The sequence below is a fragment of the Synchytrium microbalum genome (genome assembly GCF_006535985.1).
Source record: "Synchytrium microbalum strain JEL517 chromosome Unknown SmJEL517_scf0021, whole genome shotgun sequence".
In the NCBI taxonomy this organism is placed as follows: domain Eukaryota; kingdom Fungi; phylum Chytridiomycota; class Chytridiomycetes; order Synchytriales; family Synchytriaceae; genus Synchytrium; species Synchytrium microbalum.
In genome coordinates, this window is record NW_022158370.1 from 260,944 (window position 1) to 281,736 (window position 20,793).

Sequence of the window (20,793 nt, forward strand, 5' to 3'; positions counted from 1 at the left end):
ATCGAGCATTCGGATCTATCGTTGAAACCAACAAAAAAACTTAAAACATCGCAATGCTAGATTGCAGATTCCAGTGAACAATTACTATCTTTTGCTCAAGAACTGGCATTGAATCCCGTAAAACAATGACCAAATATACACATGAGGGATTAGAGATTAGGTATGTCTGACAAACAAGGAACTCTTCCTTTTGGGCTGAGTTTTAGCAACCGCCCCCCAGCTTCTAACATCTGCTAATAGAGTTTCATTCTTGATGAACTATCAAGAGAAAGAAGAATCAATATCATTATGTTAATATTTCCGCACTATTTTGTAAAACACAGCCCCTTTTTGATACATATTTGATACATATAATTTTTGCACTCACATCAGCAGCTTGTTCCTTTTTGCGAGGCATCGGTGGTCTTGAATGCTTGGGTTGGTCAACGTGTGGGACGGCAACCACACTAGTCGTATGTGGAATTGGTGGTACGGCGACAACATTGGAGGCAGGGTTGACGGCTACTGGGGATTTGCTTTGCTTGGCAGCATCAGCAGGAGCAGCAATATCGGGTTCAACACTCTTGACTGGTTCTTGTGCGTGAGCCAACTCAAGCAGTGAACCAAGTGGGCTTTCCGTTGATTTAAACACGACGTTGCTGTGGTCGAGACTAGCAGTTATGGCTTGCTGAAGGGCTTGTCGAGATGCTACTCCCGTGGTTGCAAGAAGGGATGTGGTACTAGCCAAACTACCAAATCCACAATCCAGTAAAGCATCGCGTATCTGCATCAGGCGTGGTATCATCTCACGATCAATTCGGCCATCATTGTCATGGTAGAAGAGCTTTAGTAGCTCATCGACTACACTGAATAGGTCTTCTCCGATACTGTCTGGTGCTTTTCCATTCTCTTCCTTTTGGTCTGCAAGTTCCTTTTGAGCGGTTTGGATGTCGCAAGCCAGTTCGAGCATTCTATCACTCTCTGTTATTTGTAAAGGAGAGATGTCAGAGCTAAATACAGCAAGCCACAAGCACCAATAGTTTGCACCTTTGAGTTTCTCAACTAGTAACTGAATCACTTTTTGATTCGCTTGATTCTTGCGAGCCAGCTCTTGTTCAGATTCACTTAGCAGAGCATTGGATGTCTTCAGCTGTTGCACTTTAGCAGTCAAAGACTCGTTCTCTGCTATGAATTCAATCGTCCTGGAAGACATCTTTTTGAGCTGGGAGGTAATCACCATGTTTTCCCGAATGGCTCGTTTCGTTGTCTAAATTTCCAAAATGTCAAACAGGAATATCGTCGAGGCCAAACATCTAGAGACACACCTCAGCCATTTGTTGATCTGCTACTCTCCTGAAGTTGGATACGGCATCATTTACTTTATGCAGCATTTCATTTTTCATCATGTTCTGAGGTTGACATTCGTCAGGCCAAAAAGAAACCGTTTTAATCGTCAACACAACTAACTTACTTTGTCTTGCAACACCTTCCGCTCCAACTCATGGACAGAATTCTTAAATTCTCGTTCTCGCGTATCCAGTTTAGTTTGTGTGGCCTTGAGCACAGACTCGAGCTCATCCTATACCACAAAACGTTGAGCACCTGTTTGATGCAAATACTCAATACACCAAAGAGACGTACCTTTCTACTCTTGAACTCCAGCAAGGAATCAAGATCTGTCTTGTATTTAGCACTCAGCATTTGGAAGTGGTCGATTTCAGCTCTAGTCACTATAGCTGTTTCTTCAGCTTCCATCCGGGCGGCTTCAACAGCCTCCTTCTTTTCATTCTGTAACTCTCGAACACGCTGTTCAAGTGCTCCAATGTGCTTTTCGTGCTCGACTACTTTGATGTTTAAGAATTCCACAATGTCTTGCTGGCGAATCGCAAAAAAAAGACACTCAGCTACCAGAATGAGAGGCTCTGATTCAAATCAAATGGTCGTCGGCATCCATCACCAACCTTGTCAGCAATAATCTTGCCTTGGGCTTTACCCAGAACTTCAATCTCGTTTGTCAGCGTTTCACATTTTGCCTTGCTGCATTTGAAAAACACAGGCTCGTCAGGACCTTAAAATCCAAGAAACATTTCAAAGCAGTGTCAACCATACTAGCGCAAGAGCTTGTCGTTCAAATCCCTGACTTTTGCTTCCAAAAGCTCGCCGGATAGCTCTTGTGGTATTTCAACTGCGGGATTCTCTTCGCCTAACAAATCAAAATAATTATTAACAGCATTCATGGTAGTATATTCGGCAACTCTCGTACCTTTCTTGGCTCCCTTCTTTTCAGACATGACTTTTTTAAAGTGCTAGTAAATGTTGGTGAACAGTGATTGGGGTAAGGATTTGTTAAAGCGCGCGCCCCTCCTCGGAAATTTTTTCTCATCGAGAAACTAACACAAGACGACTTGTAGCAAAGTATCTCTTGTATTTCTGTACAGAAGCCTCTCTCTATGTGCAGTGGCTTTTTCTTTTGATTGGTTTTAACCTGACATATCAACATCCCCTTCAGCATTCTAAAAGGCCAGACAGTCAGCAGATGAAAGCAAAAATGAAAGAATCCTGATTACATACAAACATATAACTGGAAGCTGCATCCTTTAAATACTAAGAATTGTGCGTATTGGTTAGAAAACAAATTTCGACGCAAATAGCTCATAGTGACCCCTCACCTCAACAGAACGTTTCTCGTCTAAGAATAAAGAGTAGACTCTCTTGATATCTTCTACGTCCACTTCTGTAGCCTACATTGTGGTGATAAGCAAAATGTCAAAGGAACGCACACAGAAGCACTCTTACTTTGCGCTTCCTAGCAATGAGACTGGCAGCAGTAATCAAATGTATAGAATATCTCAATGATGTTTCCATTCCAATTTTGGTCAATATGGCCTTGGCATCATCCGTCATTTCCACATCTTCTTCTTCACATCGAATACTTAGAATTTGACGAATTTCGTCTTCGGTGTAAAGTTGAGTACCAATAATCAAGAGACGGTCGAGCAAATCGATAGGGATTCCATGAGGGGAGGTGTATTTCGTGCCACGGATTCTGGTGATGCCACGATTAGAGGCCATAATAACAATAGGAGACATGTCGTCTTCAAGAGCTCGATTAAGGAAGGAGAAGCATTCAATATCCAGCATATGGACTTCGTCAATGAAGAGGACCTAATCGAGAGCAAGGGGTTGGAAGATATCGCGAGAGGGATTGATCACGTAATTGAAACATACACCAGGCACGATTTCAGCCTTGCCCTCCTCTCGCCACTCAGCGACTTTTGAATTTATTTGCTCTCTGACTTCTGCCTTGATTTCGCCAGTGTCACCTAAAGATTCATTATGGGCTGTCAGGACTAAACATTGTAAGTGAAGAAAATGGCTAAAGCTACCGGAGAATAGGGCCAAGAACCCTTGTGTGCGACTGTTGATAACATCAATTTCATGAAGAGTGACTGTATGCACGACTTCTTTACGTTTTTGTAGTTCGCCTTCAGGGCATTGAACAAACCGAGTCTAGATAATGTGTCATAAGCAACATGTTCAAGACATATTGCAACAAAGATGAGCTCACATCTGGGCCCATGGCATCGTAGTCCCTAGCTCGATTGAACGATCGTCCAAGACGAGTTATCTTTCCTGTGGCCTTGTCAATAGATATGACATCGCTAACAATTGGGAGATGATGAGCGACTCATTCATTGCGAGGCAAGTGCAATCCTTATAAGTACCCTGCTGTGACTTTCTCCTTGTTCAAAGATTCAATCATCTTTTGGCCGAGATCATAAATAGTTTCCATATCTGTTGTCTTCATGGTGATTTTGCCAGTTTTTGCACCCTGTAAGAGAGATTTTGTAAACTTACTGGTACTATCTTCATAACATTATAATTAGAGTATTACAGCTCCAGTTGCAGAACGTTCAATTTGAACTTCAATGACTTCTCCCTCTATAATTTCCGTTTCTTCCTTGATTCGAACACCAATAGATCTTCTGAATGCTTGAGTCAATGCCTCAGTCTTTGACATTTCCAATGAAAATATCTCTGAAGCAGCTAGCATTGTGAATGGGACATCATTTCCAAGTGATTGAGCCATTCCTTGAAAAATTCGGGGTGTTGACTATTATGAGAGTAGTGGTAGTGAACAAGTAAACATACCCATAGCTATGGCAGTCTTTCCAGTTCCAGGAGCACCTGCAGATAATGAGATCAGATTCGCATTTTGAAAGATCTTGTCTACTATTTTTTCATGCAGCTAATGCGGAGCAAGGTACTTACCAGCCATTAGAATCGCTCTTCCAGCAATTTTGCCTTCTCGAATCATTTGCAGGATGATTCCAGCTGATTTCCTCGCATTCAATTGACCGACCATTCCCTGTGATGTCTTTCTTGGTTCAAGAGCATCATCAAGTCCAAGACCACGAATGTGTGAATGTGCACCTAAGTTTGACAATAGATTGAACCAGTAAGAATATTTTAATCATTCCGAATTGAATGTACGGCTTCAGCTGTAAGGTTTAGTCTCGAATGACAATGCTAGTCCTCTCGAAAACTTCAAAAATAGAAGAAACTGACCAATTCGTTCCATTCTTGTGAGTTCCTTGGCTTCTACGGCTGATGAGACCATTGCTCCAGGAGCGGCACCTGTAGCAAACATGATGGACTGCTCGTTACTTGATCTGAATTGATTTTGGGAAGTCTGTTGTGAAGCGAACAAAAAATATTCAAGATCAAGACGAACGCCTTTTTCTGAAACAGAAAGCTAGATGAATGAAAACCAGATACTACATCTAAAAATGGGGAAAGGAATCTGGACGTCTTGGAAACATCAAACTCTTCCAGAATGAAACCGCTCGGTTGTTATTCTCGACTCTTGGATCACATAGGTTGAAACTAATGGCGCCTGATATTTGAGATTTGGATGATTTACAACCTGAATGTCATGCCCATAACGTTCTTCGATGTTTTCAGTCACGGAGTTTGGTTTCTCCCAAGACCTACCATGCTACCTGAGCAAGGCCAATATAAGGCACGATGCTCAAATCTCATACCGAAACAGTGACCATCAACTGGCGGAAGTCATGTCTTCAATTCATAGTCAACGTCAAAGACGACAGGTTATCAACAATGACTATGATAGGAGGAAGACCAATGGAATTTACATACAAGAAGCGCAAAAAGGTTTGCAGAAAACACATGGCGTGAGTTTGAAATACCTTGTCGACTGGCAGTTTATCGTAAAGGACTGATTGTGAAACCCAATCGAAATATGGCAATATTGCAAATCTATATATACAATGCGAATCTATACAGCTCTAACGATCCTACAAGCCCACCCAAAGTTCAGCGGCCTCATAATATGCCCTTGAAACGAATGTTATCAATGAAAATCCACCAGAACGAGCTCTCTTGTCCAATCTGACCAGGTCTAGAACACTATTCGAATAAAGCGAAAGCCATGAAAAAGCAAATAGCCACCCTTTCGACAATAGAGTCATCGCATACCTGTCTCCTTGACTCAACGATTCGGGGATTTCAAGGTCTGGAGTGACATAGACATGATCAAACGTATCGAAGAGTCGATAATCTTCGTTCTCGTCGGTTGGTGGCAACATTTCATAATCTTCCATAGTAAATCGAGTAGAGACGACTTTGGGACGAGCAGCTCGAATATTCTTGATTTCAGTAACAATGTTCTTCGATTCCTTGTCCTTTGCATCGACCTGGATGATTGAAATCATTAGCCACAAGTTTCTTGCTCTCCCAAATTTAAGGAGGTGCTGTTCACGCTAAAACACACACCAGCTTTTTGAGTAATTCTTCTTTTTCAGTCTTGCGAGTGTGCTCTTTTTCTTCCAGCTCTCGAAGACTCTGCTCCCTCATCTTTTCTCGTTTCCGTCGCTGTAGATCCTCCATCATCAGCAACTCTCGGGCCACGGCGTTCTGCACGGATCTTGGCGTTGGTAAGAATGTAGATACTAGCTGCGACAATCAATGAGTAGCATGGCATACCGTCTTTTCTTTTTCCTTTTTGATTTTGGACTCAAACTGCTCGTTGAATTCAGAAATCTCTTCCTCGGTCTTTTCCACATCTTTTTGGTTGACCAGATTGTAGACTGGAGATAAGTATAGATGATTAGTTCGTAGTCATGTAAATGACATTTAGAACCAGAAGCAGTCTTACCCCAATCTTCTAACCTTTCCAAGTAATCGTCATACTTTCGTGCATCGCCATCGAAATCGTCCACCGTCAAGCTATTAAAAACATGTGGATGAGGATTTGTTGAGTACTTGAAATGCATTCAAAAGCTAAAAACGCCTACTCGTATTGTAGTCTCTTGCGCACAGTGACTTCGTTGACGACATATATATCTTCAAACAGGCGACCAACGTAATCACTTCTCCGTAGTACACGACGACAGCCGTTGGTTGGGCATCTGAAAATGGTACCGCTTGTCGGATATAACTTTCGTATACAGCTATCACATCTAATTTGGGGTGAAATTTAGTAAGCTTACGTCTTCCAAATGTTGGGCGAGTTCTTACAGTTTATGACCACATGGACTATTGCGAGAGTGTAAGATTTAATTGAAGCTCTTGTGCAATGATATTTGAATGAATTGATACTTGCCTGACTTTGACAGTAAGCTTCTTGTCAAGAAAACCAGTAGTTTGGCAAATTGGACAGCTCTCGTTATCACCAGCGTGGAAGAGGGGAGTCTTATTCTCTCGTTGAGATATAGGACCACTAGAAGCTGCAGCCCACATATTCTTCGCTTCTACAGACCTGACTTGCCTATAACTTCCTTGTTGCTGCGACGTTGATCAAAGCAGTTGAACACCATTTGAAATGTGCTTCGCCGACGCGAAAACTGAGCAAATGCTGAATTGATCTTGAAATTTATAAGACTGGAAGAAATCAAGAAATCGCCTATATGCGTGCTACACCCAATTCTTGATCGCTCATCAATCGCCTTGAGTTTGATCAACTTCTTTGTTCGCGACGCTCGGCACACGGGAACTGTGCAAACGTTATATTTACATATGTGATTACATAAGGAATGTTATGTTACAGTGGTGGTGGTAGTTGCAGTAGTGGTGGACTTGGTTCTGAGCTTAATATACAGAGCGACAATCAAAACAGCAATCAGCAAGATTAATGCAATAATGCAAAGCTTGGCACCAGCTCGCTTTTGATATTTGACACCCTATGAAATACCGTGTCAGCGTACGAGAATTACAGGTCACGTCGGGCGATCATTCTCGTCCAAAGTAACAAGAGAGCGATTCCCGATGAAGCACAAAGACTTACGGTCTGGAGTTGAGCATGAGCATCTTCTATGTGTACTGATGTCTGCTCAATGTTGTAATCAATTCGATCCAAAACTGTCCCTTGATCAATGACCATGGCCTGTAGCTCCTTAAAGACTGTTGCTAGGCCATTGATTGATTTGACAATATCATTGATTTCCCTTTCACGTTCTGTGATGGCTCTTTCTTGATTCGAAATAAGTTGCAACTGGGTGTCAGTAAATACCTGTGGGGGCAGCCACCGTGTCAGAGCGACCAAATTGAATACAGAATAACAAAAGCTGATCATACTGCGTCTAGCTCATCTTCTCCGGCATCTGTAGCTTCAGCAGCACCTGCACCTCCAAACATATCTTTACTCCTGGTTTCACGGCCTCGAAGTTCTGAAATATAAAAAAGGTTTGAGACAAAGCTCTCAATATCCGCAGTCCATGCATTTGCTGAGCTCACTCTGAAGATAGTTAGACTGCGTCCTCCTGAAGGCATGTGATAAGTCTTGCAGTTTCGTGGCGAGCGATGTTTGTATGTTTTTGCTGAGCAGAGCAGTTTGTTTCGATCTGGCTGCAGTAGCCTGAGATTCATTGTTGACTCTTTTGATTTTACGTTGACACTCTTGAAACATCTGCGAAAAGAGAGAAACGTTGAGTTGGTGGGTGTTGAACCGGATTGCCTGACCAGGACATTGGTTAACCACGCTGAGCAGTATTATCTGCTTCTCACGTACGCTGGTGATTTTGTCAGTCAGTGCCTCTATGGACTGCTCCTCTCCAATCCGATCATCAAATCCAGGCAGTAGGTGCTTTTTGTGCAGAGCTTCCAGCTCGTGTACTGTGAAACAGCGAAGGTCAGCTCTTGCGACCACAGGAACGGAAACTAAACAAGACTCTTACTCTTGTCACTGATTCTCTCTGTCTCTTCTTCGACCTAATTGATCAAAACGAACTGAATCAACATCCACGTGTTCCTCAACATTGGTTTGTGTGCAATCTTCACTTCCAACCTCTTCTACGACATCAATCCTATAGTGACGAGAATGATGATTTTATTATCATGAGTGAAGAATGTTGCAAAATTAAGCAAAACGTTGACATTTCACAGCTGCACCTTACCATTTCGGTGGTAGGACTGATAGCTCGACTGCAACTTCTGAGCTTTCGTTGATCTCATTGGCGATTAGACCAGCACGTTCAGATTGATCAAGACTACCAAATCGTGCGTCTTGGAGTGGTTTTGAAGCACCTGCTCCAACTGGTCGGTGTCGAGTGTTTGTTCTCGAAAAAGAATTCCGATATTGTAAGAAGAGTAACGTCCTTGATCTCGACGCCATTTAAGAATATGTATCGAGCTGCTCCAAGACTCAACTGTGCTCTTTTACACGAGGAACATCCATCATCGGAAATTTCGAGATTTGGACAAGATTGGATGATTTCGGGGGCGAGGAGTACTAGTACAACGTGAGGGCAATAGTACAGCAACAGCAGTAAAAGAGTGATTTAAACTGCAAAAGTACGCGTTTGAACTCAATAGACCGAAGCTTTTAAATTAAAGCCTCGTAAAGGTGAAGTTTGTGAAAGGCGTTTTGGAGACATTTTCATGTCTTGGTTGTCTTGTAATAGTTTGAATATCGAAATACATTGAAAGACGCCACCCTCAGTGTCTTCCTTGCTCATGTTTTTTGAGTGACTCTCCCAAGGTGTGAAAGCATCCCTCGCATCCATCTCTTAAAGAATCTATGTAAGTACAAGAAGGAGGTCTAGGGCTGCATCGCAACGAAAGAGCTCTGTCAATCGCTTTGAATCGATCCGTCCCATGTCACAATTGAACGAGTTGCTGCTGTTGTTGACAATTGGAACAGCTCAATTGAATTTCCGAGTCTCTTTGTAATTTTGTGAAGAAATTCAAGCAAATCCAACTGCTGCCTGCATATTAACTGTAAGCTTGTCGCTGAAGCTCTCTCGTCTCGCTTTACTAGATACAAACATGGCAGCTGTGGCGGAGAAGGCCCCAGAGCTACACGAGGCAGAAGCTTCAGAGGAAGATGAAGATGATTCCGATGACATGCCTGAACTTCAAGTACGCCTATGATGATGTCTGTTACTGTACACGTTTAGGTTGTTCATTGAGCTTGCATCACCTTCACAGGATGCAAACGCTGATGCAGCAGCTGCAGCTGGAATTGACTTGGAAGCTTTGAGCGCAAGTCTCGGAGGTGGTGCCAAAACTCAAAGCCGAAGTGAAAAGAAGGCCAGGAAAGCTATGGCCAAATTGGGATTGAAGCCAGTTCCAGGAATCACAAGAGTGACCATTCGAAGACCGAAAAATGTAAGGCATCGCTATGTCGGCTGATAGACCAATTGATACCTGTTCTAATACGGTCTACTGTTTAAGATTCTCTTCGTCGTCTCTCAACCTGACGTATACAAATCCGCTACCAGCGACAGTATGTAGTCATTATTACTCCATTTTAGAGAAAGGTTGTACTCATATTCTATTCCGGACTTAGCATACATTGTATTTGGTGAAGCCAAGATCGAAGATCTGAATTCACAAGCTCAAGCCAGTGCCGCTGAGCAATTCGCCAAACAACCCGAAATTGGCAAGGTTCCAGAAGAAGACGATGTGCCAGACCTCGCAGAAGATGACGAGAATGTCGATGAGACTGGTGTTGAAGCCAAAGATATTGAATTGGTTATGCAAAATGCCAATGTGTCAAGGGCAAAGGCCATCAAAGCTTTGAAGGCTACCAACAACGATATCGTCAATGCCATCATGGTACGTGCCGTTTGACCTAGAATATAGTATCAAAGTGGATGTGGTTCCCAAATGCTGATACTGGTTTGTTTAGGAATTGACTATGTGAGAATCTCGGATTCAACCATCAAAAAGAATATTATGAGGCAGCTTTGTAGACTCGCTCTGTGTAAAGTAAACGAACCTGGAATAAAATGTCTTGCAATTCTGCCAATCAAGTCCAAATTTCACGATGCTCTATATTTCACACAGACCAAACTACACGATCTAGACAAGAGGTTTAATATACTAAGGAGATCAAGACCATATTTGGTTTTAAGGTGACGGGAGTGCTGAATATGGTGTAGTTGGAGTAGTTGGTGAATGTCCCCAAACGAATTGGAGATCTTGTAAATCTTCTTCTAATGGCGTTGAATGAAGATTGTTGTGTGCCTCAGTTAACAGCTCGATGGCCTTGGCATGGTAGCTGATCTCCGTGAATAAGAACTCTGTAGAGGGTAAAACAACCACGTCAGCAAACCAGGTTCTGCCTTGTCACACAGGCAATGTATGTGACTCTACCTCCAAGAACGATACGCATGTCGGTTCTCTTGGTTTCTTCGAATCTTCTAATATCTGTCAGCAAGGCTGCAGTAGCTAACTGGACGTCGTTGGTTGCACCAGCTAATTCTAGTTGAGACTGAGACACTTTGGTACGATTGCCTGATTCCTTGATCATGACCTTATCTAACTGAATTTGCTTTCGTTGTTCTTTCTCAATAGCTGACTCTCGAAGCCGTATTTGACCCTAGTATTGATATGAGGTCAACCACTGACATCCGACCTCTTTCACCGAAATGCGGCCAACATAGACGTATAGACTACTACATACCTTGAGATTGGAGCAAATCATTGAGTATAGCTTCAAGGGCTCAGCAGACAAGCAATCGACTCTAACATCAGCCATGTCACGAAATTGTTGCAATTCAGCCAACTTTTGGGACACGTTGGCCAAGACTCCCTTCAGATTCTTCTCCTCGCATTCAGAGTATCCTTTCAATACGGTTGCGAGCTTGAGAGACTTGCGGCGAAGACCTGAACATGAAAACAGTTTAGTACCTGAGGTGTGTGAAGATATACGAGACGATATCACTCACGTTCTTGATTTCTAAGATAGCCTTGCAAGCACGATCGCAACTCATGCATGTTCTTTTCTGTCTTGACGACAGATCTTTGTACATAGCGAGCCTTCTCCTCACTACGACGCGCCAAATGTCAGTCCATCACGTATCCAAATAAGTAGATCCAAATAAATACGAGGCTTCAAACTCACGTTTCTCTGATGCTACCCATTATGCTCCGTTGGTGTCTTCTGTTCTAGCTCTTAAAACTTGCAACAATTAAAACGATCAACAAGATGGATGTTCGACTTGGTGTGGTGGCTCCAACTGGGGTCTTTGTAGTAGGATTAGTCACGACCTATGCGCTCAATTCAATGGTTCCTCTTGCTCTCTCCTTGGCAATGGCTGTTTGTCTCGTAGTCGTCGCTTTTGCTTTTAGTGGTGAGCTGAGGATTTCTATTAATTGAGCATTGCATCGCGTCCACTTATAGAATCCTGCTGAAATAGGTCGAGAGCCTGCTTTAAGCAAAACAGATTGGAAATACTTTTCGCTCATATCCAAAATCCCAGTCTCTCCAAACACGGCAATGTAAAAATTTCAACAATTTGACATTTGGGAAACACGTCCTCATTCAGTCATCGTTTATATGACAGTTATCGGTTTAAATTACCACATCCTGAAGATGTTTTGGGATTACCAATTGGACAGGTATCGCTGCAAGACGTGCGACGAAGCACTTGGATGGTGTTCGCTCACAATCTTTGAATCATAGCATATATCTGTTGGAGTTGAAGTCGAAGGACGTGAAGTTTCACGTAGCTATACACCTATATCATCAGATGATGACAAGGGATACTTTGATCTACTCATCAAGGTGATTTATCGTATTCAAGCTCTCCGTCACTCTTGCAGAATCTGAGTCAATGCTGAAGCATGCTTCGATTTTAGAGCTATCCAACTGGTAATGTGTCTAGAGTCATTGGAAACATGAAGATTGGCGAGCAGATCAAGGTCAAAGGTCCAAAAGGAAACTTCAACTACAAGGGACCAAATTTTGTTCGTTCTTTCGGGATGGTAAGAGACAGTTTGTTACCGCGTAGTCCCCCTCATAATACTGACTGAAACGTCAATCTAATAGATTGCTGGCGGGACTGGTACGACTATGATGTCTTGAACGAATAGGTTTGAATGATCCGACAGCTAATACACTCATTTTAGGCATCACACCCATGTTACAAATCATCAAATCCATACTCAAGAATCCTTCAGACTTTACGGAAGTCAGTCTCTTGTATGCCAATGTGAATGAAGACGACATTCTGCTACGAGAAGAACTGGACCAGCTTGCTGCGTTGCATCCTCGATTCACAGTTTATTACATCTTGAACAATGTACCGGGGGAATTTATGTTCTTGTCCTTGCGGCCTTCTCTCCTAAATTTGATTTGTTATAGGCTCCAACAAGTTGGACGGGTGGTGTCGGATTTATCACAAAAGACATGATTCAAAATCGATGCCCAGCTCCCTCGTCAGATATCAAGATCCTAATATGTGGACCACCACCAATGGTAAAACTCTGGATTTGAGTTTGTTGACTGCGTTGATGCGGTGTACCGGTCTAACACATCCACAAATAGATCAAGGTCATGCAACAGTATACAGATGAACTTGGGTATGAGAAAGCTCGTGTGATTTCTCAGTTGCATGACATGGTCTTCAAATTCTGATAGAACTCGGGGTTGTTTAATATGTGTTTGCTCCCGACCACTTGTATTCAATAAACTGAAAACTCCTCTTAATCGTCACAGCCGGACCGTGTTTAATTTGTGGACGTTCTCTTCAACCACAACGGATGTCACACGCTGAAACGTTCCAGTAGCTTAGAATGATTTGCGGCGGCTCCTCGCCTTCAGCTGTTGCAGAAAACCAAGACATGCTGGTCGTAGTTGTTCATTCTGGCTTATTTACTGCTCATAGGACTGCTGGTGAATTTTTTGTTCAATGAGCAGTCTCGTTAATACTGTCGTTTCTACACATCCGCATGTGCCTGTTCCCAGAACGCAAACGACTTCCTATGTGCAATTTCATTCCAGTACTCTTCATGTAAACGTGTATTGCCACAACTGTAACAAAGAAACATATATGTTCACCACATCCCAACTATCTCCTCACTATCTTACACAACTTTTGTCCGGTGGCAGCACTAAACTAACCCAAACGATCCGCCATCAGATCAGGTTCATTAAATTGAGCAACTTTGGCTCTCATATCCTTGACTAGACGAGGATCATCTCCTTCAACACCAATACCCTAGTGGATCAATAATGTAAATATTATTGCAAAACAAAAGCCTGGATCGTAGATTTCCGTACCATTGATGGAGTCTTGGCGTTAATAACATAGTGGTTGTCACAATGAGGACAAAACTCGTCTGATTCTTCATAAGCTCTGAGTTGAAAGGGAAACATGGTTATCCATAGATCTGAGCACTCTAATTGTAGATCACACTCACGTCATGTCTTTTCTGAATACTTTTTTGCATTTCTTGCACGCAAATACCATTTCCATGGTCTTACTAGTTGTTGGATGAGCTCTAAATTCTTGTGCATAAGTTGACTGCGAATGCGAAGAGGAACTCACGTTAGATTATGGTCACTGTTTTCAGCATGGCATTCCGCACAATCAAACCATCTTTTACAGCATGGTGCTCTTACAGAGACCTAGTTCGTTCTCAATCGAGTCAGCACAAAAATGAACTTGATGATTGGTTGATGCAAACCAGGAAAGCCGTTACTTGTGGATTTAAAACGTGCTTGCCTAAGGTAGTAAGAATACAATGAAATTTATTAATATGCTATATGAACGCCTCAATTGGCATTGATCATGACTTACACATGTAATTGTCCTTCGCTCAACAGCAAAACCCAGCGAATATGGCGACCAGGAAGCGAATAAGAGCTATTAATCGAGATGAGGATGACAGTCAGATACCTTCCAAACGTAGTAGAGATACTAGACGGAAGGAACCTCAAAGTGTCCAAGATACAACTGGCAAGTCTGGTGCACGATTTGTGAGGAAAAAGTAGATGTGAATGCTTACATTTATTCGCAGAGGAATTGAATGATCACGAAGATGACGATCAGTCTATCATGGAAAATGGCTCGGAAACCGAGGATCAACACGACGAAGAAGAACAAGGTTGGATTTCAACTTTTTTTTTTCAAACATTTGACAAACATCAGCTCAACTTTTCAAACACATTCTTGTCAGATGAATACACTATCAGAGCTGCCAAATTCGCAGATACAATCAACAAGCTTCTTCAGGAAGACACGGCGGAAGGACCTGTAAGCAAGCTTTCACGTATCCACGACCATAAACAAGCCAACGTTTTTGCTCACACTAAAGGTTGCCATTTTTTCTACCAGACTCCTATACTGGCCAAGAGCAAACGAATTGAAAAGCAGCTCGATCGGGAAAAGAGATTAGAGTCTGAACGCAGAAAAGTTGCTCATGAGAAACAAGAAAAGAGCAAGGAAGATACTGTACGAGTTGTCACTGTCGTTACGAACGACTATGAAAAGAGGTTGAGGAAGATTGCTACTGGTGGTGGTAAGCAAATTCAGACGAGTTTTTGTCATCAACAGGGCTGTTGACAATTTCTTGGTAATAACTCTTCCTCACACCTTGTTTCTTTTTCGCTCCTAGTCGTAAAACTGTTCAATGCTATACGTGGTGCACAAAAGAGAGTAGAGAAAGTTAAGGCCAAGCCAGAGGGCAAACGAGCTAATGGTATGGGCAAAGGCGAGAAGGCTGTCATCACCTCCCGTTCCTAACAAACTTTATTTTAGTTGCATCAATCTCGAAAGAAACATTCTTGTCTGCCTTAGCTACTCCAGAAGCTCCGAAAGCTAAAACTTTAGCTGCTGCAGTATCGTCTGCGCCCAATGTCTCCTGGCTGGCATCAGACGGCATGAACGAAGACCACTGGGACTTGGAGGCATGAGCTAGCTAGCTCCATACCTTCGATTGTTTGTATCCTTTCTTCTTGCACACGGCCTGCTGTCGCAACCGGCCATTAGACCACCTTAACTTGCATGTATTCAACCTGTGAATTTATACTACGAACTCTCAATTCACCCAAGCTCCAAGTGGTATTAGTATCGCCCGTTGTTTCCCGTCTCGCAAATATTGCAGGTTTGAACGTATAATTTATTTACAAGAATAGTTTATCTCCACAATTCATATAAGTGCGTCTTTGACGTATCCGTCCTGACTCTATTCTCATGCATAGCCTTGGGATAATATTGGCCGATAAACAGCTTGTGACTTATCTCAGCCCTGTGCAGTTGGCTCAAAAGCGACTTTGGAATGTCAAATTCGGTTGCATACTCGGGCATATCTTGCACAATGCTTTCAGCTACAAGTTCAAAAGAGACCAGTCAGCTTTTTAGATGTTTGGCGCTTGTAAAGAAGTGAACAAACATTACCTGAAGGAGCAACAGATCGATTTACTATATCAGCCGAACATAGATCGGCAATATCTGCGAATGGGTCAATGTCATCATTTCCGTTCCAAGTCTGGTTGTGTGGATCGTATCTCATTCCTCCAACTCTTTGAGCTGACTTGTGACCACCAATATTTGTAATCAAGGGTGGTTTGACTCTGTCAGTTACTATTTGATCGAAGGCCTTGATGGCTTCCTCATTTCCTTCCCATTTTTGCAAGGCTGCATTGTAGACCATTCCTTGTAAGCCTTTGGCTAAAGGAGATGTCACATTAGTAAAAGTGGATTGAATTGAGAATAATTGAAACTGGTAGAGGTGGTAGCTCCCAATGTGCTATCCTTATTTTACTCACTTGTAGTGGGTGCAGCAGATTCCATACTTTGAATCAATTTGGGTGCATTCGTTCGTTTCTTCAATGACTTCTAAATAAGACAGACAAGCGGTGAGCAAACGAAGTCTGTGCCTATTGTGCAAATTCTTGGATGAAAGGCCTACCTTTTTGGGTGAGGTTTGTTGAGGTTGTGGTCGCGGAGGTACAGCTGTTGTATTCACTGGGGTTCTGGATAGTATCGTGGATGCTGTATTGAAGACACCGGCGGTTTCTACACAAATGAAAAGGTGGTTACCGTCCTGTTCCAAAGACAAGGTCATATGAAATATTACACATACGTCGAATGGAAGAAGTTGGTGGGGTTTGGCGCCGGACGGTTCTCTTACTAAGTGTACCCGATGATGTAGCAGCTGAATTACCCGATACTGGAGCTCGAGGAACACTCTTTGAATATTTTGCTAGCGGTACTGTCCGAGAAGTAGTAGATGACTCTCGTAAATCTGGCATGCCGTCCAGTTCTGTGCCGTTACCATAGGATACTCTAGCTCCTTTTGGTCGCGTCAATAGCTTTGGCTCTTGAGTGGTGGATGCACCTCCCTGTTTCCGAATAGCCACCGACGAAAATCGCTGGAAAATACCCATTGATGGTGATGCGGTGGTGGGTGATTCGATTGAAGTGGATATGGTTCTCGAGGCACCAGCGGACGTGGGAGTTTGGGGTTTGGTAGCTATGATAGTTGGTACACGTCGTGGTATGGGTCCTGCGTCTCGATTCCTACCTGGCATGGGCAATTGGATGGGGGTGAAGGTTGATTTTACAGGTGAGATGACTGCAACGTCTAGATCGGTCACAGGCAACTCTATGGGAGTGAGAGCTAGTTTTATGGGTGAGGTGACTATAGCGCCTTCATCTGGAGTGGGAATGATAAACTGCATAGGAGGGAATGCTGATTTTACGGGTGATGTGACTAAAGCGGCATCATCAGGTATAATTAGATCAGCTTCTGGATCATCTGTGTCCTCGTCAACTTCGTTATTGAGCCCGAGACCGTGTATATGTTTATCGTTGTTGCCTTGGCTGGTGCTTCGCACAGCTAGAGCCAATGCTCGAGATGGATCAAAAGACTCTGGGAACTCTACGTCGTCGTAACCCTCGTCTTCACTTTCAGATGCTCTGGCACTAGTAGCGGAAGATGGTGTTGGACTATCAGCCATCATGCGTGGATATCGAAGATGATGTGGTAGCGAGGCATTGGATCGCGTGGGAGTGGATACTACTGATGGGATAGGATTGGGTTCATCGTCACCTATAGCATCAGACCAGTCATCAAAGGTCAAGCCGTCAGCTGCTTGTAGTAACGGGAGTTTGCGTTCTGGAGTGACTACATCTGAGAGTTTCCGTTCAGGAGAGATGGGGTCTGGGAGCCTGCGTTCTGGATTGGCTGAATTTAGTGGTAGTTGATGTTTACCTTTTGGCGTGACAGGATTTATATGTACATCTACAGCGGCGTGGTCTGATTTATACGGGGCAATATCTGATATAGAGAGGGCTTCACTAGCAGTATTGGCTCCATCAGCCTTGCCGAGTTTGAGATCATTTCCGCTGTCATCGTCGACATGTGCTGGACCTGCAGCGACAACTTGTGATTTATACGATGTGATATTTGATATGGGGAAGGCATTACTAGTATCATTGGATAGATCGTCCTTTGCAGTTGCCAAGTTGAGTTGGAGATTGTCTGGGAGATCAAAGTCGTCCTCAAGGTGCTCAGATGTATCCACCACAGATGAAGAAGAGGGAATGAATACAGCCTGTCTATTATAAACTGTAGATGTCTCCAATACACTTTCTTGTGCCGGCTCGTCCTCCTGTTCAGGCCATTCGTCCCAATTGATTTCTGATTCTCCTTCTTGATTTTGATCTTCTTGATCTTGGTCGTCCTCATCTCCAATATCGATATCTCCTTGCAGAATCAGGCCGTTCTCGGGCAGTTCACCCCAGTCATCGTCGCTCATGGACGTCATTGTCTTTGAACAGGAGCGTACTTTCGAGTGTTTGAATTTGTAGCTGAAAGTGAGTAGAGGCGAACTGGAAGGCGAATTACACGTGCATGGAATGTGTCATAATGTAAGGACTATCCATTCGATGGTCTCTATATGCTATTGCACAAATTGCACGCGAATACGCTCCTATTCTTTGAACTTCAAAAGTCATTGCTCGTTGCTACATCTGATCTGAGCCCCAAACTTCCTTCAGCCATAGCTTGGAGACGAATTGAGTGTCTAAAGACCGCGATAGACACCTTTGTCCGCGTATACACTCTTGATCCTTCGCTCTTTGAACTACTTGACACACGGACAAACCAGAACTTGCTGTGATCTGTTGATTTACTGATTTACTGGCAAAGGACACTTGCACAATTCATTTTCAACGGGTTTCCACGCCCACATGGAGCTAGCCTTGGACTTGACGCCAGAAATCTCAGAAAAATTCGACCTTGAGGTCACGAAACGAGTAATTTACAATCCGTTTTCGCGCCATAAAGCCCTACAAAATTCCAACAATTGGATTAAGCGTTGTATGAAAGAGTGTTCCGCTCGCTCCCCCTGGTCTTGAAATCGTTACTTCGTTTTCTCTCTTCACACAAATGATGACAAGCACCGTTAAAGAACTCCCAAAGTAAGTGACAAGACGCCTTCTATACGATGTTTTCTATTCCAATTGCGAGTCAATTGACTCTTTGAGCTCTCCTTCGAAAGCCTCCCCGTTTTTCGTCAGTCGTCAATTTTTTTTTTTAGTTTTGTATGCTTGAAGACAGCGAGACAGGAGGGGGGTTGTCATCCATTGGATGACCATTTATTGCGATCAAGGACAGTCAATTCAGTATTGGATTGTCCGACATCTGCAAATACTTGTCAAAAGGGCATAATTTGACACACAACATTTGGAGACGTTCCGTCGAAAAAAAAAAAATCTAACAAAAAACCTTTTTTGATTTAGAGATGCCCCTGTGCCTGAAGCACCTTCAAAGAAGGCCGCTGACGGAGCCCCTGCTGCTTCAGCTGCTGGACTGCAAGACATTCCTGATGGCGATATCGAAAGGTATGCGAGTTGTCGAGGACAGTAACAGTAGATTCTTGATTACCTGTGAACAATTCTTTAAATTTGACACTCACAATCTTTAAAACGTAGTAACTGGGACGAAATAGTCGACTCGTTCGATGCCATGGGTTTGAGACAAGAACTACTCCGAGGAATTTACGCCTATGGGTAAGGTCCCAATCGTTTCTGCTTCTCCATCATCCATGAAAAGAAATTAACATCATCAACTTGAACAAACCTCCTCCAGTTTCGAACGTCCTTCGGCCATTCAACAGCGAGCTATTATGCCTGTTCTCAAGGAACGTGATGTAATTGCTCAAGCTCAATCTGGAACTGGAAAGACTGCAACCTTCTCAGTATCTATCTTACAAAAAATCGATATTACCAAACGTGAGACTCAAGCCTTGATTCTCGCTCCTACTCGTGAATTGGCCCAGCAAATCCAAAAAGTCGTTATTGCTTTGGGTGACTATATGCAGATCGAATGTCACGCTTGCATTGGTGGTACCAACGTCCGTGAAGATATGCGTAAACTAGAAGGTGGTGCTCATGTAGTAGTGGGTACTCCTGGTCGGGTGTATGATATGATTAACCGACGTGCCTTGAGATCTGAACACATCAAGATGTTTGTCTTGGATGAAGCTGATGAAATGTTGTCTCGAGGGTACGTGTCTATTATAATTCGATGAGTCTGTGTAGTGCAGAAGTCAGGCTCAGCGGCTTGCCGTGTTTTTGGTCGAGTCTTTGATTTTTATTGTTTTTTTCCCCCCCACAGTTTCAAGGATCAGATCTATGAGGTCTTCCAACTGTTACCTCCAGCAACACAGGTAGTCTTGCTATCGGCCACCATGCCTCAGGAAGTACTTGAAGTCACCAAGGCCTTCATGCGTGACCCCATCCGTATTCTTGTCAAGCGTGACGAACTCACCTTGGAAGGTATCAAGCAATTCTTTATTGCAGTCGAAAAGGAGGACTGGAAACTCGACACTCTCTGCGATCTCTACGAAACTGTCACAATCACTCAAGCCGTCATCTTTTGTAACACTCGTCGAAAGGTCGACTGGTTGACTCAAAAGATGGTTGAGCGAGAGTTCACTATCTCTGCCATGCACGGTGAAATGACCCAATCTGAACGCGATGTCATTATGAAGGAATTCCGTTCGGGCTCTTCTCGTGTCTTGATTACTACCGATCTCTTGGCTCGTGGTATTGATGTACAACAAGTATCTTTGGTAATCAACTATGATCTTCCAACAAACCGTGAAAACTACATTCATCGGTAAGTAGCCATGTTACTCGATGAAATTGGATTCTTCGCTATTAACCGATTTCTTTTATGATTTTTTAGCATTGGTCGTGGTGGTCGATTTGGTCGTAAGGGTATAGCTATTAATTTCGTTACTGCTGATGATGGTCGCATGCTTAAAGACATTGAGCAATTCTACAACACTCAAATTGATGAGATGCCAATGAAGTAAGTAGACACGTCAATGGCCTGAGTATTTTCTTGAAATCGCTTTGTTTGCTTTGAGTTCACACCTGCTCCTACTTCCCTAGCATCGCTGACTTGATTTAAAAAAAGTATTTCGAATCTCGTATATTTCAAGAATAGCTTATAGACGATAACTGAGTTTGTGTATCTAGCAATCAAAAGAAGATCTTCTTTTCCGAAAAAAAGAGCTCTTGGTGTTGTTTTGACAAGTTGTATATCTAC

General features: G+C 43.0%; 10 protein-coding genes across 10 annotated transcripts; 4 read left to right on the plus strand and 6 right to left on the minus strand.

Annotated features, from left to right (window-relative positions):
* Positions 1–156: 156 nt before the first annotated feature.
* Positions 157–2,270, minus strand: SmJEL517_g03761 (uncharacterized protein; the record flags this gene model as incomplete). The annotated part of the gene is made up of 8 exons (XM_031169689.1): positions 157–258; positions 368–1,246; positions 1,305–1,388; positions 1,451–1,558; positions 1,621–1,854; positions 1,941–2,016; positions 2,089–2,182; positions 2,243–2,270. The coding sequence occupies 8 exons, from the start codon at positions 2,268–2,270 to the stop codon at positions 157–159; spliced, it is 1,605 nt and encodes a 534-aa protein (XP_031024392.1).
* Positions 2,271–2,459: 189 nt separating this feature from the next.
* On the minus strand, positions 2,460–4,630 carry SmJEL517_g03762 (uncharacterized protein; the record flags this gene model as incomplete). The annotated part of the gene is made up of 12 exons (XM_031169690.1): positions 2,460–2,492; positions 2,551–2,583; positions 2,649–2,720; positions 2,776–3,144; positions 3,208–3,302; positions 3,366–3,489; positions 3,548–3,641; positions 3,705–3,811; positions 3,875–4,071; positions 4,132–4,167; positions 4,252–4,413; positions 4,549–4,630. 12 exons carry the CDS (start codon positions 4,628–4,630, stop codon positions 2,460–2,462), a joined length of 1,404 nt encoding a protein of 467 aa, XP_031024391.1.
* Positions 4,631–5,297: 667 nt separating this feature from the next.
* SmJEL517_g03763 (uncharacterized protein) lies at positions 5,298–8,611 on the minus strand (the record flags this gene model as incomplete). Its single annotated transcript, XM_031169691.1, has 16 exons — positions 5,298–5,409; positions 5,479–5,696; positions 5,776–5,955; positions 5,986–6,089; positions 6,158–6,228; positions 6,365–6,461; positions 6,520–6,537; positions 6,675–6,786; positions 7,047–7,181; positions 7,286–7,510; positions 7,576–7,667; positions 7,735–7,906; positions 8,009–8,112; positions 8,175–8,208; positions 8,285–8,303; positions 8,394–8,611. The coding sequence occupies 16 exons, from the start codon at positions 8,609–8,611 to the stop codon at positions 5,298–5,300; spliced, it is 1,911 nt and encodes a 636-aa protein (XP_031024390.1).
* A 653-nt stretch (positions 8,612–9,264) lies between these two features.
* Positions 9,265–10,144, plus strand: SmJEL517_g03764 (uncharacterized protein; the record flags this gene model as incomplete). Its single annotated transcript, XM_031169692.1, has 5 exons — positions 9,265–9,357; positions 9,427–9,606; positions 9,673–9,724; positions 9,788–10,056; positions 10,130–10,144. 5 exons carry the CDS (start codon positions 9,265–9,267, stop codon positions 10,142–10,144), a joined length of 609 nt encoding a protein of 202 aa, XP_031024397.1.
* A 206-nt stretch (positions 10,145–10,350) lies between these two features.
* Positions 10,351–11,367, minus strand: SmJEL517_g03765 (uncharacterized protein; the record flags this gene model as incomplete). The annotated part of the gene is made up of 5 exons (XM_031169693.1): positions 10,351–10,523; positions 10,597–10,822; positions 10,907–11,109; positions 11,172–11,272; positions 11,348–11,367. The coding sequence occupies 5 exons, from the start codon at positions 11,365–11,367 to the stop codon at positions 10,351–10,353; spliced, it is 723 nt and encodes a 240-aa protein (XP_031024396.1).
* A 64-nt stretch (positions 11,368–11,431) lies between these two features.
* Positions 11,432–12,862, plus strand: SmJEL517_g03766 (uncharacterized protein; the record flags this gene model as incomplete). Its single annotated transcript, XM_031169694.1, has 9 exons — positions 11,432–11,542; positions 11,627–11,724; positions 11,790–11,844; positions 11,909–12,010; positions 12,085–12,210; positions 12,275–12,290; positions 12,355–12,527; positions 12,590–12,703; positions 12,773–12,862. 9 exons carry the CDS (start codon positions 11,432–11,434, stop codon positions 12,860–12,862), a joined length of 885 nt encoding a protein of 294 aa, XP_031024395.1.
* A 302-nt stretch (positions 12,863–13,164) lies between these two features.
* Positions 13,165–13,603, minus strand: SmJEL517_g03767 (uncharacterized protein; the record flags this gene model as incomplete). The annotated part of the gene is made up of 3 exons (XM_031169695.1): positions 13,165–13,232; positions 13,349–13,445; positions 13,508–13,603. 3 exons carry the CDS (start codon positions 13,601–13,603, stop codon positions 13,165–13,167), a joined length of 261 nt encoding a protein of 86 aa, XP_031024394.1.
* A 465-nt stretch (positions 13,604–14,068) lies between these two features.
* On the plus strand, positions 14,069–15,142 carry SmJEL517_g03768 (uncharacterized protein; the record flags this gene model as incomplete). The annotated part of the gene is made up of 6 exons (XM_031169696.1): positions 14,069–14,195; positions 14,248–14,334; positions 14,407–14,483; positions 14,565–14,748; positions 14,845–14,928; positions 14,988–15,142. 6 exons carry the CDS (start codon positions 14,069–14,071, stop codon positions 15,140–15,142), a joined length of 714 nt encoding a protein of 237 aa, XP_031024389.1.
* Positions 15,143–15,365: 223 nt separating this feature from the next.
* SmJEL517_g03769 (uncharacterized protein) lies at positions 15,366–18,001 on the minus strand (the record flags this gene model as incomplete). The annotated part of the gene is made up of 5 exons (XM_031169697.1): positions 15,366–15,556; positions 15,627–15,899; positions 15,998–16,067; positions 16,141–16,247; positions 16,315–18,001. 5 exons carry the CDS (start codon positions 17,999–18,001, stop codon positions 15,366–15,368), a joined length of 2,328 nt encoding a protein of 775 aa, XP_031024388.1.
* A 626-nt stretch (positions 18,002–18,627) lies between these two features.
* Positions 18,628–20,655, plus strand: SmJEL517_g03770 (uncharacterized protein; the record flags this gene model as incomplete). The annotated part of the gene is made up of 7 exons (XM_031169698.1): positions 18,628–18,656; positions 18,978–19,079; positions 19,170–19,247; positions 19,327–19,743; positions 19,855–20,358; positions 20,428–20,553; positions 20,637–20,655. The coding sequence occupies 7 exons, from the start codon at positions 18,628–18,630 to the stop codon at positions 20,653–20,655; spliced, it is 1,275 nt and encodes a 424-aa protein (XP_031024330.1).
* Between the last annotated feature and the right edge of the window lie 138 nt (positions 20,656–20,793).